This window comes from Labeo rohita, unplaced genomic scaffold (genome assembly GCF_022985175.1).
Source record: "Labeo rohita strain BAU-BD-2019 unplaced genomic scaffold, IGBB_LRoh.1.0 scaffold_516, whole genome shotgun sequence".
Taxonomy (NCBI): Eukaryota; Metazoa; Chordata; class Actinopteri; order Cypriniformes; family Cyprinidae; genus Labeo; species Labeo rohita.
In genome coordinates, this window is record NW_026129437.1 from 3,643 (window position 1) to 22,157 (window position 18,515).

The window sequence follows — 18,515 nt, forward strand, 5'->3', positions numbered from 1 at the left end:
GAGAGACATATCAATTTTCGGGAGGATTCTTCTAACCAAAGTTGAATACTTATCTAGACTGATTTATCCAGCTTTTGCTGTAGCTCCCTCTTCAGTTATTATAAAAACAAGCAATCAAAAAATGTATGACTTTATTTGGAGGCACAAAACTCATTATATTAGGAAATCTGATATTATTAAAATGTATGAAGAAGGTGGTCTTAATGTAATTGAATTTGACAGTATGAATACTATGCTAAAAATTAAGTGGCTTCAAATGTTTTTAGGTAATACTGAGAGCTTCTGGTATGTTGTACCTTCAGCTTTGTTTCGTAAATTGGGTGGTATCCGCTTTTTTCTCAAATGTGACTTTGATTTACTTAAAATTCCAGTGAAGCTATCAGCATTCCACCAACAAGTCTTATTATGTTGGAAATTGGCGCACACACACAATTTCACACCTCACAATTCTCCGATATGGAATAATAAATATATTCTGCATAGAAACAAATCTTTATTTTTTGAGGAATGGGTAAATAGAAATATTTGGTCAGTATTGGATTTAATGGACGAGAGTGGTAATATGTTAGACTATAATTCATTCACTTTAAAACACGGATTTACCTGTCATCCAAAGCAATTCTTTACTGTTATTAATGCAATACCTTCAGGTATAAAAATGTTAATGAGATGTTACCTTTCCTATTCCAAAATTACTGCTGTCTTTCCATCGTTATATGTTGGTGATTTTGAAATAGAGAATAAACTGTGCACTAACAAATATTTAAGACAGCATATCACCCAATCAAGCTACCCTTGTCAAATATTAAGAAATAATTTAGATCACACATTTGATAAAAATACTGTTAAATATTTCAGAACAGCCTATCTAAAGTTTCCTATTCTCCCTATGATAAAAGAAATGCAGTTTAAAATATTAAATAATATATATCCCTCCAATATGTTTCTTCATTTAAAATTTAATTTTGAAAATATACCTTGTTATCTATGCAAACATATATATGAAGATACAGAACATATATTTTTTACATGTAATTTGTCTCAGTCCTTTTGGAAAGCTTGGCAGGACTGGTTGGTAGAGAAGCATGTGGTTGCTGATAGTTTCACTCTATCCTTACAAGATGTAATGTACGGAATAACCAAAGAGTGCTCAGTTTTGTATGATCTGATTAATAATATTATGTTATTAGCAAAATACTTTATACACAAATGTCGATACTTTAAATCTCCCCCCTTGTTTATTGTGTTTAAAAATGATCTAAAATACTTCTCAGATGCCCTTAGTAAAATGAAAAAACCAAAGGCAGTAAAACTGTTTAATTTATTTGTATTATATAATTTGATGTAATTATATTTTCTTTATTATTTTCGTTTAGTCTTTGTTTTGTAATTGTATTTTTGATTCTCTTTCCTCTTTCTTGGAATATTTGGTTATATATTTTAGGAATCTAATATGATTCTATTGTGTTGAGCCTTCCATACCAAATTTCTTTTTGTACATGTATCAATGCCTTTTGTTGTATTCAGATTTTGCACTCAATAAAAAAAAAAAAAAAAAAAAATAGAGGAGCAGCTGTCAATTCAGACTAGTTAACCAATGGTGACACTGAAGCCCGCCCTAATTTACACCAAACTTGGACGGTAAAGTTTTGAAACGCAAGGGCAAAACGTAAGAACGTGAGCAAAAGGGAAAGGAGCATAAGCGCACAAAAAAATAAAATATGAGCGGAAAACCTGATTTTGTTTGTGACTCGAAAAATGCTGAATTCCTGTTTCAGTTTTGCGCAATATAATTTGTAATGGGTTTACATTTTGAATTTGCGCTTATTATTTTTCGACCCGTGAGCGCCTTGCTTGTTTTTCTGAATAACTTTGCATCTATTTTTCATTTTTGTGCGTTATAATTTTACAAGTCTTTTAATTTTTTTAATTTACGCTTATTATTTTTCGATCTGTTACCGCAATACTTTTGACGGAAATTTGATCCCATAGAACACTGAACGTTTATAGGTTGATAATGTAAAACTACGGACTAAGTTTTCTTGCACGCACAGACTGTCCTACAGTCTGACATTAATAATAACGAGATTCATTCCACAGTCTGACATGATTAGCAAGTTCGTACAGTCTGACAAGTGCAATCCTAAAGGACTTTAAAAAAATGGCACAGTGAGCGCCCGGCTTTAGCCACAGCAGTCATGAGTCGCACCGGAGTGACGTAATCTCCCCCTTCGACTGATTGGCTAGAGGAGCAGCTGTCAATCTAGACTAGTGGACCAATGGTGACACTGAAGCCCGCCCTAATTTACATCAATCTCGGGACCGCAAAGTTTTGAAACTCAAGCGCAAAACGCGACAACGTGAGCAAAGGGGAAAAGAGCATAAGATAAAAAAAAAAAAATAAAATATGAGAGGAAAACCTGATTTTGTTTGTGACTCGAAAAATGCTGAATTCGTGTTTCAGTTTTGTGCAATATAATTTTTAATGGGTTTACATTTTGAATTTGCGCTTATTATTTTTTCGATCCGTGACCACGTTGTTTGATCTTCTAAATAAATTTGCATCTATTTTTCATTTTTGTGCGTTATAATTTTACATGTCTTTTTAATTTTTTTATGTACGCTTATTATTTTTCGTTCTGTTACCGCAATACATTTGACGGAAATTTGATCCCATAACCCTTGTAATGTACACACACACACATTCACACAAATATCAGTGAAAAATGTTCCTAGGAGCATTTGGAAGTTCGTTAAGCAAAGTATCATGCATTAAGGTAGGCCTACTTCAACTTACAACTTTTATTTAAACTCACTTACCAAGGTAGGGATCATTATTTAAAAATACTTTAAGCAGTGCATACAAAAACATTGGGCTAACGGTATGCATGTAAATAGGACTTTTCTCTCTTACTCACCCAGTCTTTCCCACTTTACAACCATTAAACAGCCATGTGGGACTACAATTCAAAACTAAAGATGTGGCTAGTGTTGTATAAAATCCAAAAATAAAGATACTTTGATGGAAATCAATGTATCAGAGTGCTGTAAAAGTTAAAGTTGTACATTAGAAGACACAGATTAATACTTATGAATAGCTTTTTCCATTACACATTGCTTGGTGTGCTTCTCGAAATTTTAGATTTAGATTTATGATTTGTGAAATGATTGAACAAAAGAGTCTGGAGAAACGTATACATTTACAAGCATGCAGGTATTCTTGATGCTGCTAGTAATTCATGGAAAACTATAAGGTTGTTTGCTAATGCAACATTTAAATAAAGCTTAAATGGTCTAGAAGAAATGTTTTGTGGAATTGGGATTCTTTTAGTTTTAAAATAGCATATAGACTTATTATAGATGTATTTTATTCATTGTCTTGTATTAAAAAGGTTTTTCTGTTTAAATATTTCCTTCTTTTTTGTTTTAGATGATTTAGATAAGCTACAGAATAACTGAGTGTTGTAATGTTAAAGATGCTATATTAGACTTTTACATAAATATCTCGACAGTACAGTACAATATATAGTTTTATTTGTGGTTTATTTGCCTTCAAAAAGTTATTTTGATTCTTTAATAATAAACTTCACAAAAGTGGAATGTCTGTCTTTCATTTTATTTTTAAAAAAGTGAAATTCACATTTAAAAAAATCCATTAGTTAACATTTACTACAAAAGTGGTAGAATGAGAATTGAAGGACTATGACTTTCAACTACATAATTCCCTCTAAAAGTTGATATTATATCAGTCAAAAACACTTGGTGTAATGCAGATACTCACACTGACCATGTGACAAATCTTACTATTCAGCCAAGAATAAAAAACTTATTTACTTTTCAATTTCTATATTGGATCATATAAACTGTACACATATACATAAAACCTTAAAGAAATTTTGAGAGGCACTTTTCACCCTAAAGTGTTGATAAAATTTGATCACCATTAAAAATTCTTTAATTTATCAACTTCTTATCTTATAAAATCTCAAACAGTAACCTATAGATGACAACAGTGACTGCGCTGGTTCCAGTAATCACAAGAAATTAATACTTATCCAGTAATTTCCTACTTTTAAAGAGCAGGGGAGACAATGAAAGTGATAAAGTGAAAATGTGCAGTTGTTACCTCAAATAACTCACATAAATAACTGTTCCATCTGGTATCAAAACAGTAGCCCATATTAATTGTAGAGCAAACAAAAATAGTTTTCATTTTTGTTTTGTTGGAAGATGAAACTTGGATGACTGAAGATTAATTGGATGCAGAATGCAGAGTAATTCCCCAAATAAACATCTTCAGTCCACTCATGTATTCTTGCACATAGTTAGTGTGAATGGCAGGCTTAAGATCAGATCAAACAGGCTCTATCGCTACAGAAAACCTGCTACCATGAATTCTGCATAGCAACTGTCAGCATTTAATATCATTGGTGAATGAATGTGCTGTCATGATTTCACTCTCATTCTTATTAAACTTATTAAAATTATAACTACTGGTCTAGACCAGGGGTGCCCAAACTCAGACCTGGAGGGCCAGTGTCCTACAGAGATCTCCAACTTGCCTCAACACGCCTGCTGGGAAGTTTCTAATATGCTTAAGAGCTTGATTAGCTGATTGAGGTGTGTCTAATTTAGGTTGGAGCTAAACTCTGTAGGACACTGGCCCTCCAGGACTGAGTTTGGGCACCCCTGGTCTAGACCAGTGGTTCTCAATCCTGGTCCTGGGGGCCCCCTGCTCTGCACATTTTGCATGTCTCCCTTATTTCGCACACCTGATTGAGATCATCAACTCATTAGGAGAGAGATGAGTCCTTGGACTCAGACTTATGCTTTTCTATACCTGCGTGAATCGTCATAGACATAAACTAAGAGAAGTAGCTCTGGTTAGAATATTCTTCCGCTTCTAGAGTGCCAAAAGTTGCATAATGCTGCTTTAAGTTCAATAATAAGTTTGTAATCTTTTCCTTGTATTTTAAAGGTGACATGTTTATTCCATTTTACACGGGAAAGGTCATAGACAACCTGGGAGAAGAGTACCAACCAAACAGCTTCATGTCAGCAATCTTTCTCATGGGTCTCCTCTCACTGGGCAGGTAGTCATTTTTTAGTTTAATGATTGTGTCAGAAACATGCAAGACTAAATGTGCTACCAAACATGGTGTATATAAAATAAATTAATTAATATGCATAAATATTCTCCTTGTTCATAGCTCCTTGTCCTCTGGGTTGCGTGGAGGTCTCTTCATGTGCACTCTTTCAAGGCTGAACAAGAGAGTTCGCCTTATGCTCTTTAATGCTTTGGTCAAACAGGAGATAGGATTTTTTGAGGATAAAAAGACAGGTAGGACTAATTTGTTCAAGAAGTAAAGCTTTTATGCATCTAAGCTTTTAATTAGTCAGTGACATCTGTCCAAAAGACCAACATTTCTTTGCATATTGTCTATTTTAATTGGAATTTTTCAGATTTTTATGTACCATGTCTTTTATGTGCTTTTTTTTCTTTCCCTTGTCAGGGGACTTGACATCACGTCTGTCTGTCGACACCAAACTAATGAGTCAATCAGTGGCGATGAACGTGAACATCCTCCTGCGCAGCCTGATCAAGAGTGTCGGCATCCTGTATCTGATGCTCAGTCTGTCCTGGAAACTCACCCTGGTCACTTTCATCGAAGCCCCACTGATTGCCATCACTCAAAAGATTTACAACACGCACTATGAGGTCAGATAAACTAAAGAAGGCAGATTTAAACATATGAGCGTAACACTGTGTGAAATGTTGGTAATTAAGGCATATTTTAGATCTGCCACACTGACCATTCAATTCTGAATATTATGTTTGTTTCCGTAAAGAAATAGTTCACCAAAAATTATTATTTTTTTTATTCAAGCATACTCTGCTTGTTTCAAACCTGTATGAGCTTTTTCCTTTTGCTGAACATCAAAGAAGATGTTTTGAAGGATGCTGGTAACCAAATAGCTGATGGTAGCCATTGACTTACGTAGCATTTTTTTCATGCTATGGAAGTTCATGGCTACCGTCAACTGTTACCAACATTCTTTAAAATATTTTCTTTTGTGTTCAGCAGCTGAAACAAGAACATACAGGTTTAGAACAACCTGAGTGTGAGTAAATAACAGAATTTTCATTTTAGCCTGAACTATCCCTTTAAAACTTGCTTCATTAAGTTGGCTTGAGAAAGACAACTCACTGAAATGCTAAACTTCTTCTTCTTTTGAGATTAAAATTTCTGACTGCTACACCTCCTAGAGATTTAACTACAAACTCCAAACTCAGCTCATCTCTTCAGACTGATCTGACAGAGTGTGCTATATCTTTTCTAACTGATCAGACTTACGGTTTTCCTAAAAATGATGATTAAAAATGGGAAAAATCCCATAGACTTACATTGACGGAATGTTCAAATGAGCCAAGACTATTCAAACTCCAACTGTCAAAACTCCCAGAATCACTTGAGACTCAATCAAACTTCCCTTCTATGGCAGCGTCCGAAAGCCTAGTCAGCTGACTTGCTGCCTTATCAGGCAATGATTTCAAAGGCTGCGAAGGCAACTCTGGGAACAGTTTCGGACAGACTTCAGAGGCAGCGGAACGTGACGCCGTTGCTAGGTTACCTAACGGTTAAGTTCTAGATTTTGGAGAAAAATGATCTTATACAGTAATATATAAATGCTTTAATAATACAAAAAGACCTCAATGTCATTACCCACCAAAGGTCTCTGCATCGGAGAAGACGACTGAGAATGGCAGCTACTTTTAAAAAAAAATAAATAAAAGCACTGATGCATGTAATATTGCAGAACAGGTCATTGTTATTAGTGGCTGTTACGTTATTATTATTAGTACATTGTAAATATTATTATTTACTACTCATTTGAACCCCTTTCATTTTTTTATTAAATACTATTATTACAAAAAACATTATTTATTATGCTTTTTACACTATTACGATTCATAAAGTTTATTATGGTCAAGATCTCATCTATTATATAAAGTAACAAGTCTAATTTCACCAGAATATCTTTATTTATATAGCCTATATGACGCACACACACAGGATTGTGGGAAATAAAAGGCACCAAGGATACATCTATGCTGTTTCAAAATTCCATCAGGCAAGGTATGAACTGGAAACAGGAAGTGAAGCAGAATTGAATGCAATGCCTTGATGCCTTTCTGCCTTGGAATGCTGCCTCCGAAGGCAGCATTTTAGAGCTTTCGGACGAAGCCTATGTATTTCTAATCCATTCAAACTCATTTAAACTCATCTATCTATCTATCTATCTATCTATCTATCTATCTATCTATCTATCTCATACTAACAATATGCTAATCATGCTAGAATCATGTTAGTAACATGTTAATCATGCTAGAAACATGTTGGCAGCATGCCAGTAACTTGCTAATCATGTTAACAACATGCTAGTGATGTGCTAATCATGTTAGAAACATTCTAATTATGCTAGCAACATGCTAATAACATGCTAATCATGCTAGAAACATGCTAGTTACATGGTAATCATGCAGGAAACATGCTAGCAACATGCTAGAAACATGTTAGTAACATGTTAGTAACATGTTAATCATGTTGGAAACATGCTAGCAACATGCTAGTAACACGTTAATCATGTTCTCTATCTATCAAACATTAAGCTTTTAAAACTACTTTAAACTTCAAATTATTTTAAACTGAAAGCCATCAAACTTAAAACTTTTTAAAACTTTTGAAACGTTCTGGTGTGGCTTTCTCAAGCGAACTTGAAGTTTGTCTTGACAAACTTTTTATGTAGTTATTCTTAAAATTCTATAATTAATTTTATATTCCAAATACTCTAAATAAGCTTCCAGCATTCCTGTAGCTCAAACACCAAGGTCATGAGTTTTATTCCTAGGCAATGTATGAACTCATACACAATGTACACTTTGAATGCAATGTAAGTTGCTTTGGATACAAGCATCTGCCAAATTTTATATGTAAATATTTTTTTTTCTGTCACAACATGCCTCTTTTAATTTCTGTATGATTACTTTTTTATGCATTTACTCTGAACCAAAACTATCATGTTGTGCAGCAATTATCAAAAGAAGTTCAGGACTCGGTGGCCAGAGCCAATGAGACAGCAGGAGAAGCGGTTGCCGGGGTGAGGACCGTATGCAGTTTCCGCAATAAATCTCAGCGAAGCCTGTCGTTATGACAAGCGATTGACTGACACTCACAACCTGAAGGCTCACAGAGATACAGTGAGAGCGGTCTACCTATTAGTGCGACGGGTGAGTCTGTTTTGCATTCGGTTTAAATAATATTAAATTATTTTAATACACACATAATAATAATGCGTGTAGTTGCAATATAGTATAAATAGATAGATTATATTGAAAGATATCTTTATTAATAAAATATAATAACAACAGCTCAAATGTGCAACATAGTTCACTGACCAGTGTAAATAAGTGAACAATTATATGCTCAGAAAAAAGGTATAAGCGGTCACTGGGATGGTGCCTTTTCAAAAGGTACACTTTTGAACTTAAAGGGTCTATACTGGTACTTTCAAGGTGCATATTAGTATGTAAAAGATACAAATGTATACCTTTTGAAAAGTCAGCTTTTGTACCTTTTGTCTGAAAGTGTACACATGAGTTAAAATTTCTTTGCATTATAAATTTGAGCATGCCATTTGTAATTTGTGTTTCTTTAACTGTATTATATTTATTCCAATAGATAATGTCATTAGGAATGCAGTTTCTGATGTTGTACTACGGTCGTCAGCTCATCAGATCAGGACACATGAGTACCGGCAACCTTGTGTCCTTCATCCTCTATCAGGCTGATCTGGGAATATACATCAGGGTTTGGACTAATTTTCTTTCAATATAGCCATCTTCAGGGGTGTCATGCACCTGGTATTTTGACCCCGATACCCTAGCAATGGCTCAGTGCATGGGAACAGGGTTCCATTCCTGTAATATACATTTTTATAGTGAGGCAAACAAAATTGAACTGAACTGACTGCAAGTGATTGCCGTGCATTTTAATAAATGGAAAACAACAGAACTGTGTGTTTTTCATGAGGAAAAAAACATGTTATTATTATTATTTATAATAATTTATTTCACTATAATAATTACTGCAGTGCCTCCAGGTCCAGTCATTTTTTAATTCTTATTTAAAAATGCCTTTGCTTGAGTCAGAATATGAATGTGAAACAAAAGTACTGGACACTACAAAGCTAAAACGGCACCTTATCTCTGTGTTTGTCAGCAAATTATTTGTATTTTGCAAATCAGTGTCCTCTGTAGTACTTTGAAGAAATGTGAAGCACAGATAACCTGGCATGTGCTGATTTTAGTCAAACAGCATGTTCAAGTCATATTCACAAAAAAACTAAAAATGAATATTTAGTAAAAAAAAATTGTAACCACCCGTATGCAAAGACTCCACCTAGGCTAAGCGATACAACCTATTTTAGCTTAAAAACTGGAAAAATTCATTAAATGACAACAGCTTTGCAGCACTATTCATTTTGTACCAACATTAATAGTGGACCTTCAAATGTGAACATATTATTTTTGTCTTTTGAAAGCTGCATTCAAAATCCATTGGGCTCCAAAATCTGAGGAGGTTTGAATAGGCTTGTCACCTCTGGCCATCTTCACTTCCTTGGTGTATTAATTTATTAATTTATTTGGGACACATCAGATAAAACATACTCCCATCATAGCTATCAGTCCCCCTGTTTTAGCGCTGTTTTTTAATATTTTATATGAAACTGTTCAGGCAGTGACATCTTAATCTGTTTTTCCATAGACACTTGTCTACATGTATTCAGACATGCTGAACTCTGTGGGTGCGGCTGCGAAAGTTTTTGAGTACCTGGACAGAAAGCCACTAGTGAGCATGGATGGAAGTCTTCATCCTGACACCCTGGCCGGACAAGTTCACTTCAACAACCTCACCTTCTTCTACCCAACTCGACCTGATCAACCAGCCCTCAAGGTACAATAGACTCAGAATATGCAGTATTATATCTCATACTGTGTGTTATAAACAGACAACAGTATATATAAGAAACTTCAATATAGCTAAATTGTGTATGTATGTGTACAATTTCGAACATTGCATTCACATGTTTGACTGAATGTTTTTAGAACTTCTCTCTGGAGTTGAAGCCGGGTCAGATGACGGCTCTGGTGGGAATGTCAGGTGGAGGGAAGACCACCTGTGTGAGTCTGCTGGAGGGATTCTACCAGCCTCAGCAGGGACAAATTCTGTTAGATGGACAACCACTACAGAACTACCAGCACAAATATTTGCACCAAAAGGTAATAGTCTTGACTGATACTGTAAACACTAAAACACTTACTGAGTAGACAGCATGCTCAAATAATGTTGGTTCCCTGGTTCCCACATCCAATTTCGTATCAGTTATTATCCTTTGTTTGGAGTCTTAGTAAATCAGAACTTTTGGTGTGTACGACTGAGATATGTTGTTTTTGATCACTATTTAATTATTTAAATACTATACTTTTATTAAACTAGGCATAGTGTCACAAACGTATGCAAGTGATGATGAGGATAATCCAGGGAGAGGTCAGGAAACGGAAGTGCAAACAAAACACTTTATTAAACGAAAGGCAACCACAAAAACCAGGAGCAAAACAAACATGAAGTAACGTTAACGACGGACAATGGGAGTGAGCAAACACAGACTATAAATACAAGGAAACAGGAGAGTGGTAACAAACGAGATAATGAGGGGAAGTACAAATAAGGGCAAGACTAAACCAAATGGAGACAAAACTAAAGGGGGAGACAAGGAACATACCAAAATGCACAGGAACACAGGGGAAAAACACAAGGAAAACCGAATAGACAAGACTATAAACCTGACATTACCCCCCCTCTTACAAGGCGCGACTCGCGCCGTAGCACACACTGGGGTGGGAGGGTGGGCGCTCTGGAGGCCGGTAGGTAGGGACACAGGAGACACCGGATCTAGGGACGGCCTCCAGGGCGGATCAGGGAGCTCAGGGGGCCATGGCCGAGCACACAGTTCATTTGGCCATGGCAGGTCTGGGGATTCAGGGAGCCATGGCCAAGCACACAGTCCTTGTGGCCATGGCGGGTCCAGGGGTTCGGGAAGCCATGGCCGGGTAAACAGTTCAGGAGGCCATGGCTGAACCGGGAAGTAGCCCCCCCCCCCAAAATTTTCTTGGGGGATTTTATGGTTCTGACAGCCCTAGGGAGCGCTGGATAAGGTGCAGGCTCAGGAGGGCGCGCTGGAGGAAGAGCGCGCGCAGACTCTGGAGGACGCGCTGGAGGGCGCGCTGGAGGAGGAGCGCGCGCAGACTCTGGAGGACGCGCTGGAGGAGGAGCGCGCGTAGACTCTGGAGGACGGGCTGGAGGGCGCGCTGGAGGAGGAGCGCGCGCAGACTCTGGAGGACGCGCTGGAGGAGGAGCGCGCACAGCCTCTGGAGGATGCGCTGGCGGAGGAGCCGACTCAGGAGGGCGCGCTGACGGAGGAGCCGACTCAGGAGGGCGCGCCGACTCTGGAGGGCGCGCCGACTCTGGAGGGCGCGCCGACTCTGGAGGGCGCGCCGACTCTGGAGCCTTCCAGGGCAGCGCGGGCAACTGCGTCACGACCTGGGACCTGGGGAGAGCAGGGATAGAAGGAGACCGAAAAGAGGGAGAAGCAGAGAATTTAAAGGAGAACGCCACCCCCATAGGAGGTTCTACAGCCGGAGCTGACACCTCTGGGGGCATAGGCGCGGCTTCTCCGGCAGATGTGGTCTCTGGATCGGCCTTGACAGCAGACGTGAGCTCTGCCTCTGGAGGGTGCGCTAGAGGATGCTCAGGCTCTAGGGTGCACGCCAGAACTAGTCTTGGCTCATGAGATGCACCAGGAACTTGACTTGACTCAACTGACGCAGCTGCAGTGTGACTTGGCTCAGGAACCGCAGCTGTAACTAGACCTGACTCGGAAACTAGACTTGATTCAGGAGAAGCAGCTGCAATTTGACTTGATTCGGGAAACACTGCCGCAGCCTGACTTGACTCAGCCGCTTGACTGGACTCAGCTGCTTGACTGGACTCAGCCGCTTGACTGGACTCAGGATGTACAGCTGTGACTAGACTTGATTCAGAACATTGACTGGATTCTGGAACAGCAGCTGAAACTTGACTAGACTCAAGAGGCGCTGCTTGACCTGACCTTGCTGAGACAGCAGAGGTGACGTGACTTGACCTTGCTGGGATAGCAGCAGTGACGTGACTTGACCTTGCTGGAACTGCTGCGACTTGATTTGGCTCAGGAAGTGAAGCTGTGTCTTGACTTGGCTCAGAAAGTGAAGCTGTGTCTTGACTTGGCTCAGGAACCGCGTCTGGAAGGGCGGCCATGACGGGTGCAAACCCAGGCGCAGAAGACATGACGTGAACAGGCTGTGGCTTGGCTGAGATGGCAGCTCTGATCTTACTTGACTCAGGAACTACGGCTGTGAGCTTGCTTGACTTAGGGGATACGGCCATCGCTTTACTTGACACTGGACCGACTGCTGTACTTTTGTTTGACTCTGGAGGGGCAGCCGTATCTTGACTAAACTCTGGGACAGCAACTGTATCTTGATCTGACTCAGAAGTTTCACTTGACCAGGAGACCACAGCTGCAACTTGACTTGACTCGGGAAACGCAGCTGCAACTTGACTTGACTCGGAACCTTGACTTGATTCGGGGAACACAGTCGCAGCTTGACTTGACTCAGCCGCTGGACTTGACTCAGCCGCTTGACTTGACTCAGCCACTTGACTTGACTCAGGAAGTGCCAAAGGAGACGTGGGCTCTGAAGGAAGCTCTTGAGGTGAGGGCCCTGGACGGCACTCGGGGCGAGCGGGCTCTGGACGGCTGGACGACCCCAGCGGAGACTCTGGAGGGCTGGGCGTCTCCAGCGGAGACACTGGATGAGCAGGCTCTGTGCGAGTGGTCGCTTGAGGGCGCTCTGGCGGGTCAGTGAGCTCGGGTGCGGCGGCCATCTTGGCCGGGGGCTCAGTCTTGGCGGCCATCTTGGCCGGGGGCTCAGTCTTGGCGGCCATCTTGGCCTGGAATTCAGGAACGGAGGCCATCTTGGCCAGGGATTCAGGAACGGAGGCCATCTTGGCCGGGGGCTCAGGTACGGAGGCCATCTTGCGAGCAGACTCTGGCGTGGCGGCGGCCATCTTGCGTGCAGACTCTGGCGTGGCGGCGGCCATCTTGCGTGCAGACTCTGGCGTGGCGGCGGCCATCTTGCGTGCAGACTTTGGCGTGGCAGCCATCTTGCATGCAGACCCTGGCGTGGCAGCCATCTTGCGTGCAGACCCTGGCGTGGCGGCGGCCATCTTGCGTGCAGACTTTGGCGTGGCAGCCATCTTGCATGCAGACCCTGGCGTGGCAGCCATCTTGCGTGCAGACCCTGGCGTGGCGGCGGCCATCTTGCGTGCAGACTCTGGCGTGGCGGCGGCCATCTTGCGTGCAGACTCTGGCGTGGCGGCGGCCATCTTGCGTGCAGACTTTGGCGTGGCAGCCATCTTGCATGCAGACCCTGGCGTGGCAGCCATCTTGCGTGCAGACCCTGGCGTGGCCTGGCGTGGCCGGCGGACTTGAGCGCTGAGCGGCGGCCAGCAGACTAGAGCGCGGGGAGGAGGCCGGCAGACTAGAGCGCGGGGAGGAGGCCGGCAGACTAGAGCGCGGGGAGGAGGCCGGCAGACTAGAGCGCGGGGAGGAGGCCGGCCGCATCGGGCTGAGGACAGCGGCGGAACTTCGGAGGAGGATAGGAGATTTGGGACTGGGCAGGCGTCTTGAGTCGTTGGTACGGTATGTGGGGGCTCTTGGCTCAGGATGAGCTGGCTCGATATACTGTGTCTCAGAGGGGACTGAACGACGAGACCCACCAATATTCTTTACTTCCTCTATTTCAAAATCTGAGCCATTTAAATAAAGAATAAGATTGAGAAGTTCACTTAAGGAGTAATTACAGGAGGGAGAATTACAACGAATAGTCTCGTCACTCAGCCCCATCAGAAACACAGCGCCGAGAGAGGCATCGGGCCAACCCACCTGATCGGATAGCTCAATGAAATCCTCCACATACCGCTCCAACTCCCGGTCGCCCTGCCGCAGTCTCCACAGTCTTTCCTCAGCCCGATCCATAGTGCGGTCCGTCGTTCTGTCACATACGTATGCAAGTGATGATGAGGATAATCCAGGGAGAGGTCAGGAAACGGAAGTGCAAACAAAACACTTTATTAAACGAAAGGCAACCACAAAAACCAGGAGCAAAACAAACATGAAGTAACATTAACGACGGACAATGGGAGTGAGCAAACACAGACTATAAATACAAGGAAACAGGAGAGTGGTAACAAACGAGATAATGAGGGGAAGTACAAATAAGGGCAAGACTAAACCAAATGGAGACAAAACTAAAGGGGGAGACAAGGAACATACCAAAATGCACAGGAACACAGGGGAAAAACACAAGGAAAACCGAATAGACAAGACTATAAACCTGACACATAGCATATGTCCATTGTCAAATCAGCTAAACCTATTCTTCATGTTGAAGTTCCAGTTATTTATAGAGCACATTTAAAACACACACACACACCATATATGTATCAAGTGTTGTATTGTACATAAATACATAATACATAAATGTGACCTTGGACCACAAAACCAGTCATAAGTCGCACAGGTATATTTGTATGGGTCAAAATGATCAAGTTTCCTTTTATGCCAAAAATCATTAGGATAGTAAATAAAGATCACGTTCCATTAAGTTATTTTGTAAATGTCCTACCGAAATATATAAAAACGTAATTTTTAAATAGTAATATGCATTGCTAAGAACATCATTTGGACAACTTCAAAGGAGATTTTCTTAATATTTTGATTTTTTTTGCATTCCAGATTTTCAAATAGTTGTATCTTGGCCAAATATTGTCCTATTCTAACAAACTTGCAATTTTCTAAAAAAGAAAATTACAATTTATATACTTTTTAACCTCAGATGTCTAAACCTTGTCTAGCTCTGTTTTTCGGTATGTCGAAAAACTCCCATCTCATTTTCTCCTCCAACTTCAAAATCGTCCTACATCACTGTTTTACCTTTATTTTGTAAAGGGTGTTTGACCCTCCTTGTGTGTTCACTTTGTAAACACTAGGTCAGTACTTTTTCGACATACCCTAACTGCAAATGCAGTAAAATGTACACAGAGTACACACACAGCTAGACAAGATGGGCATTTTAGATTTAAAAGTATATAAATTTTACTTTCACTAGATGAAACCCTTCTTCCTTGGCTGGGATCATTTAGAATCCTTTGAAGCTGCATTTAAACTGCATTATGGAAGTTCAAACTCATGGGTACCATTAAAGTGAGAAAAATCTTGGAATGTTTGCCTCAAAAAACATAATTTCTTTACAACTGAAGAAAACATGAACATCTTGGATGATAAGGGGATGAGTAAATTTTTGTTCTGGATGTGAACTTTTATTTAAAGCTGATATGTGATCTTGGACCACAAAACCAGTCATAAGGGTCCATTTTTCGAAACTGAGATTTATACAACATCTGAAACCTGAATAAATAAGCTTTCCACTGATGTATAGTTTGTTAGGATTGGACAATATTTGCCAAGATACAGCTATTTGAATATATGGAATCTGAGGGTGCAAAAAAATCTAAATATTGAGAAAATCGCCTTTGAAGTTGTCCAAATGAAGTTTTTAATAATGCACATTACTAATCACAAATTAAGTTTTGATATATTTACAGTAGGAATTTTACAAAATATCTTCATGGAACATGATCTGTACTTAATTTCCTAATGATTTTTGGCATAAAAGAAAAATCTATAATTTTGACCCATACAATGTATTTTTGGCCATTGCTACTAATATACCCCAGTGACTTAAAGGGGTCATCGGATGCCCATTTTCCACAAGTTTATATGATTCTTTGGGGTCTTAATGAAAAGTCTATAATATACTTTGGTTAAAAATTCTCAATGGTAGTGTAAAACAACACCCTTTTTACCTTGCCAAAATCAACTCTACAAAAATCATCTCATTCTGGTTGAGGCTGCTTTAAATGCAAATGAGCTCTGCTCACCCCGCCCCTCTCTTCTCTCTGTGGATAGACGCGTCTGTTTACATTAGCCGCATTTAGCCTCGTTTAGCCGCTAAACTTGCTAACTAGCACACTATTAGGAAAGGCAATGCTAAGATTCATAAATCCTTATACTCACTTCTGCTGTAAGTGAAGCTGGAACATGAATGATTTGCGCGAACATAGATGGATATATGTAGATCGGGAGGCGCATTCCCTTCACACATAAATGTAATCCACTGCATCTTCAGCGGCTCAGATGTCGGGAGTAAATGACGACCACTACGTTCATTATTACATCCAGCAACACAACACCTCAGTCGCTCAATCTGAGATATTCTTGTCTAATTTACATCCCTGCTCTGGCACCGAAACAGAGATGACAAACTCTAACAGCTGATCTGAGGTAAGAGCTCATGTCAATCAACTATCGTGGGAGAGTGAGAATGGCTCGATTTGAAAACGGAGATATTATTTTTACAGATTAATTAAAAAACACTGCATGGATTTTTATCATTATAGGGTAGATTTGTACATATACTGCCAACACACATTAATGTTCAAACAATACGTAAAAGTGAACTTAGCATCCGATGACCCCTTTAAGACTGGTTTTGTGGTCCATGGTCACATATCTGACAATAAGTCTTTGTCAAGGTGTGAAAAATATGTTCTAAAATTTTACATGATAGACAGAATGGAGAAAAGTAATTGGTTGGCTACTAATCAAAATGTTCTTGCTCGTCTATTCCATAGGTGTCCATGGTGGGTCAGGACCCTGTACTTTTTTCTGGCACCATCAGGGACAACATAGCTTACGGTTTGACTGACTGTGATCAGAAAAAGGTGGAGGATGCAGCCAGAGAAGCCAATGCCCATGACTTTATCAGCCAACTAGAAAAAAGATACAACACAGGTACATCTAAAGAAGCATCTTTACATCGCAGAACATACAGTAATATTTTGGTATAGTAAATATGACCTTTCAGTAAGTTTATGTCTGTGACATGCTTTATTTTCATGTGTTTGATGTGCATTAGATGTTGGAGAACGTGGTTGTCTTCTTGCTGGTGGTCAGAAGCAGCGCATTGCTATCGCCAGAGCTCTTATCAGACAACCTCAGGTCCTCATACTGGATGAGGTCACCAGCAGCCTGGACACTGAGAGTGAACGCATGGTACATTTTTTGACACTCGTTCTCCATTGAATATTACTCAGCGAGAAGCTCATGAATGCTGATAGCACTTCATGTACAATGTTCAGATGCTATGATGGACATTCATCTTTGCAACTTTTATTCATGCATGCAATGCTTTATTCCAATAATAGGTTCAGGATGCTCTGGCCCGACGCCCCAACCAGACCTTGCTGGTGATTGCGCATAGGCTGAAAACAATCGAAAAGGCAGACCAAATCGTGGTGATTGACAAAGGGGAGGTTGTGGAGCAGGGGACGCACCAGGAACTGATGAAGAAGAAAGGAAATTACTATAAACTTAAAGAGAGGCTCTTCACTGAGGAGAAAGAAGCTGAGGCAGAGGCCAAACAATAATGAGTGTTATACATTTTCAAAAATACATTTTATGTATAATAACAGGCAGCATCTTCACTATGAAATGAAATTGTTTTCTTTTACAACAGAACATTCAAATACACGTTTTGTTATGTTTTGGTCAAGCATTTGTTTTTCACCTTTGTGAATTGAATTTTGTTTCCAGAAAAGCAAATGCAGTAAAGTATAAACTAGATAAAAAAGTTTGTCAAGACAGACTTTAAGTTGGCTTGAGAAAGCCGGACCAGAAGTTTGAAAAAGTTTTAAAAGTTTTAGAAGATTTTAGAAGTTTTGAAAGTTTCATGGTTTTCAGTCTGAAATAGACTTAAGGTTAAAGTACTTTTAAAGCTTAAAGATTGAATGTTTTGAAGGTTAATCTGTTAGATAGATATAAATTGTTAGATGATGGATAGATACCATGTTGGTAGCATGCTTCTAAGAAAATTAGCAATTTACTAGCATGTTGCTAGTATGTTTCTCACATGATTAGCATGTTGCTAGCATGTTTCTAGCATGATTAACAAGTTGTAAACATGTTGCTAGCATGTTTCTAGCATGATTAGCAAGTTGTTAGCATGTTGCTAACATGATTAGCAAGTTGCTAGCATGTTTCCAGCATGATTAGCATGTTGTTAGTCTGTTTCTAGCATGATTAGCCAGTTGTAAACATGTTGCCAACATGTTTCTAACATGATTAGCAAGTTGCTAGCATGCTTAGCATGTTGCTAGTCTGTTTCTAGCATGATTGGTCAGTTGTTAGCATGTTGCTAGCATGATTAGCAAGTTGTTAGCATGTTGCTAGCA

The 18,515-nt window shown here is 39.8% G+C and overlaps 1 protein-coding gene across 1 annotated transcript; it reads left to right on the plus strand.

Moving 5' to 3' along the window:
* The first annotated feature begins 4,965 nt into the window (after positions 1-4,965).
* LOC127160985 (antigen peptide transporter 2-like) lies at positions 4,966-18,164 on the plus strand. The gene is given in 11 exon segments (XM_051103633.1): positions 4,966-5,093; positions 5,211-5,341; positions 5,514-5,719; positions 8,092-8,184; positions 8,186-8,290; positions 8,742-8,870; positions 9,828-10,016; positions 10,169-10,342; positions 16,917-17,076; positions 17,201-17,337; positions 17,490-18,164. Coding segments are annotated over 11 exon segments (1,656 nt in total). The 5' UTR covers positions 4,966-4,983; the 3' UTR covers positions 17,712-18,164.
* The last annotated feature ends 351 nt before the right edge of the window (positions 18,165-18,515 follow it).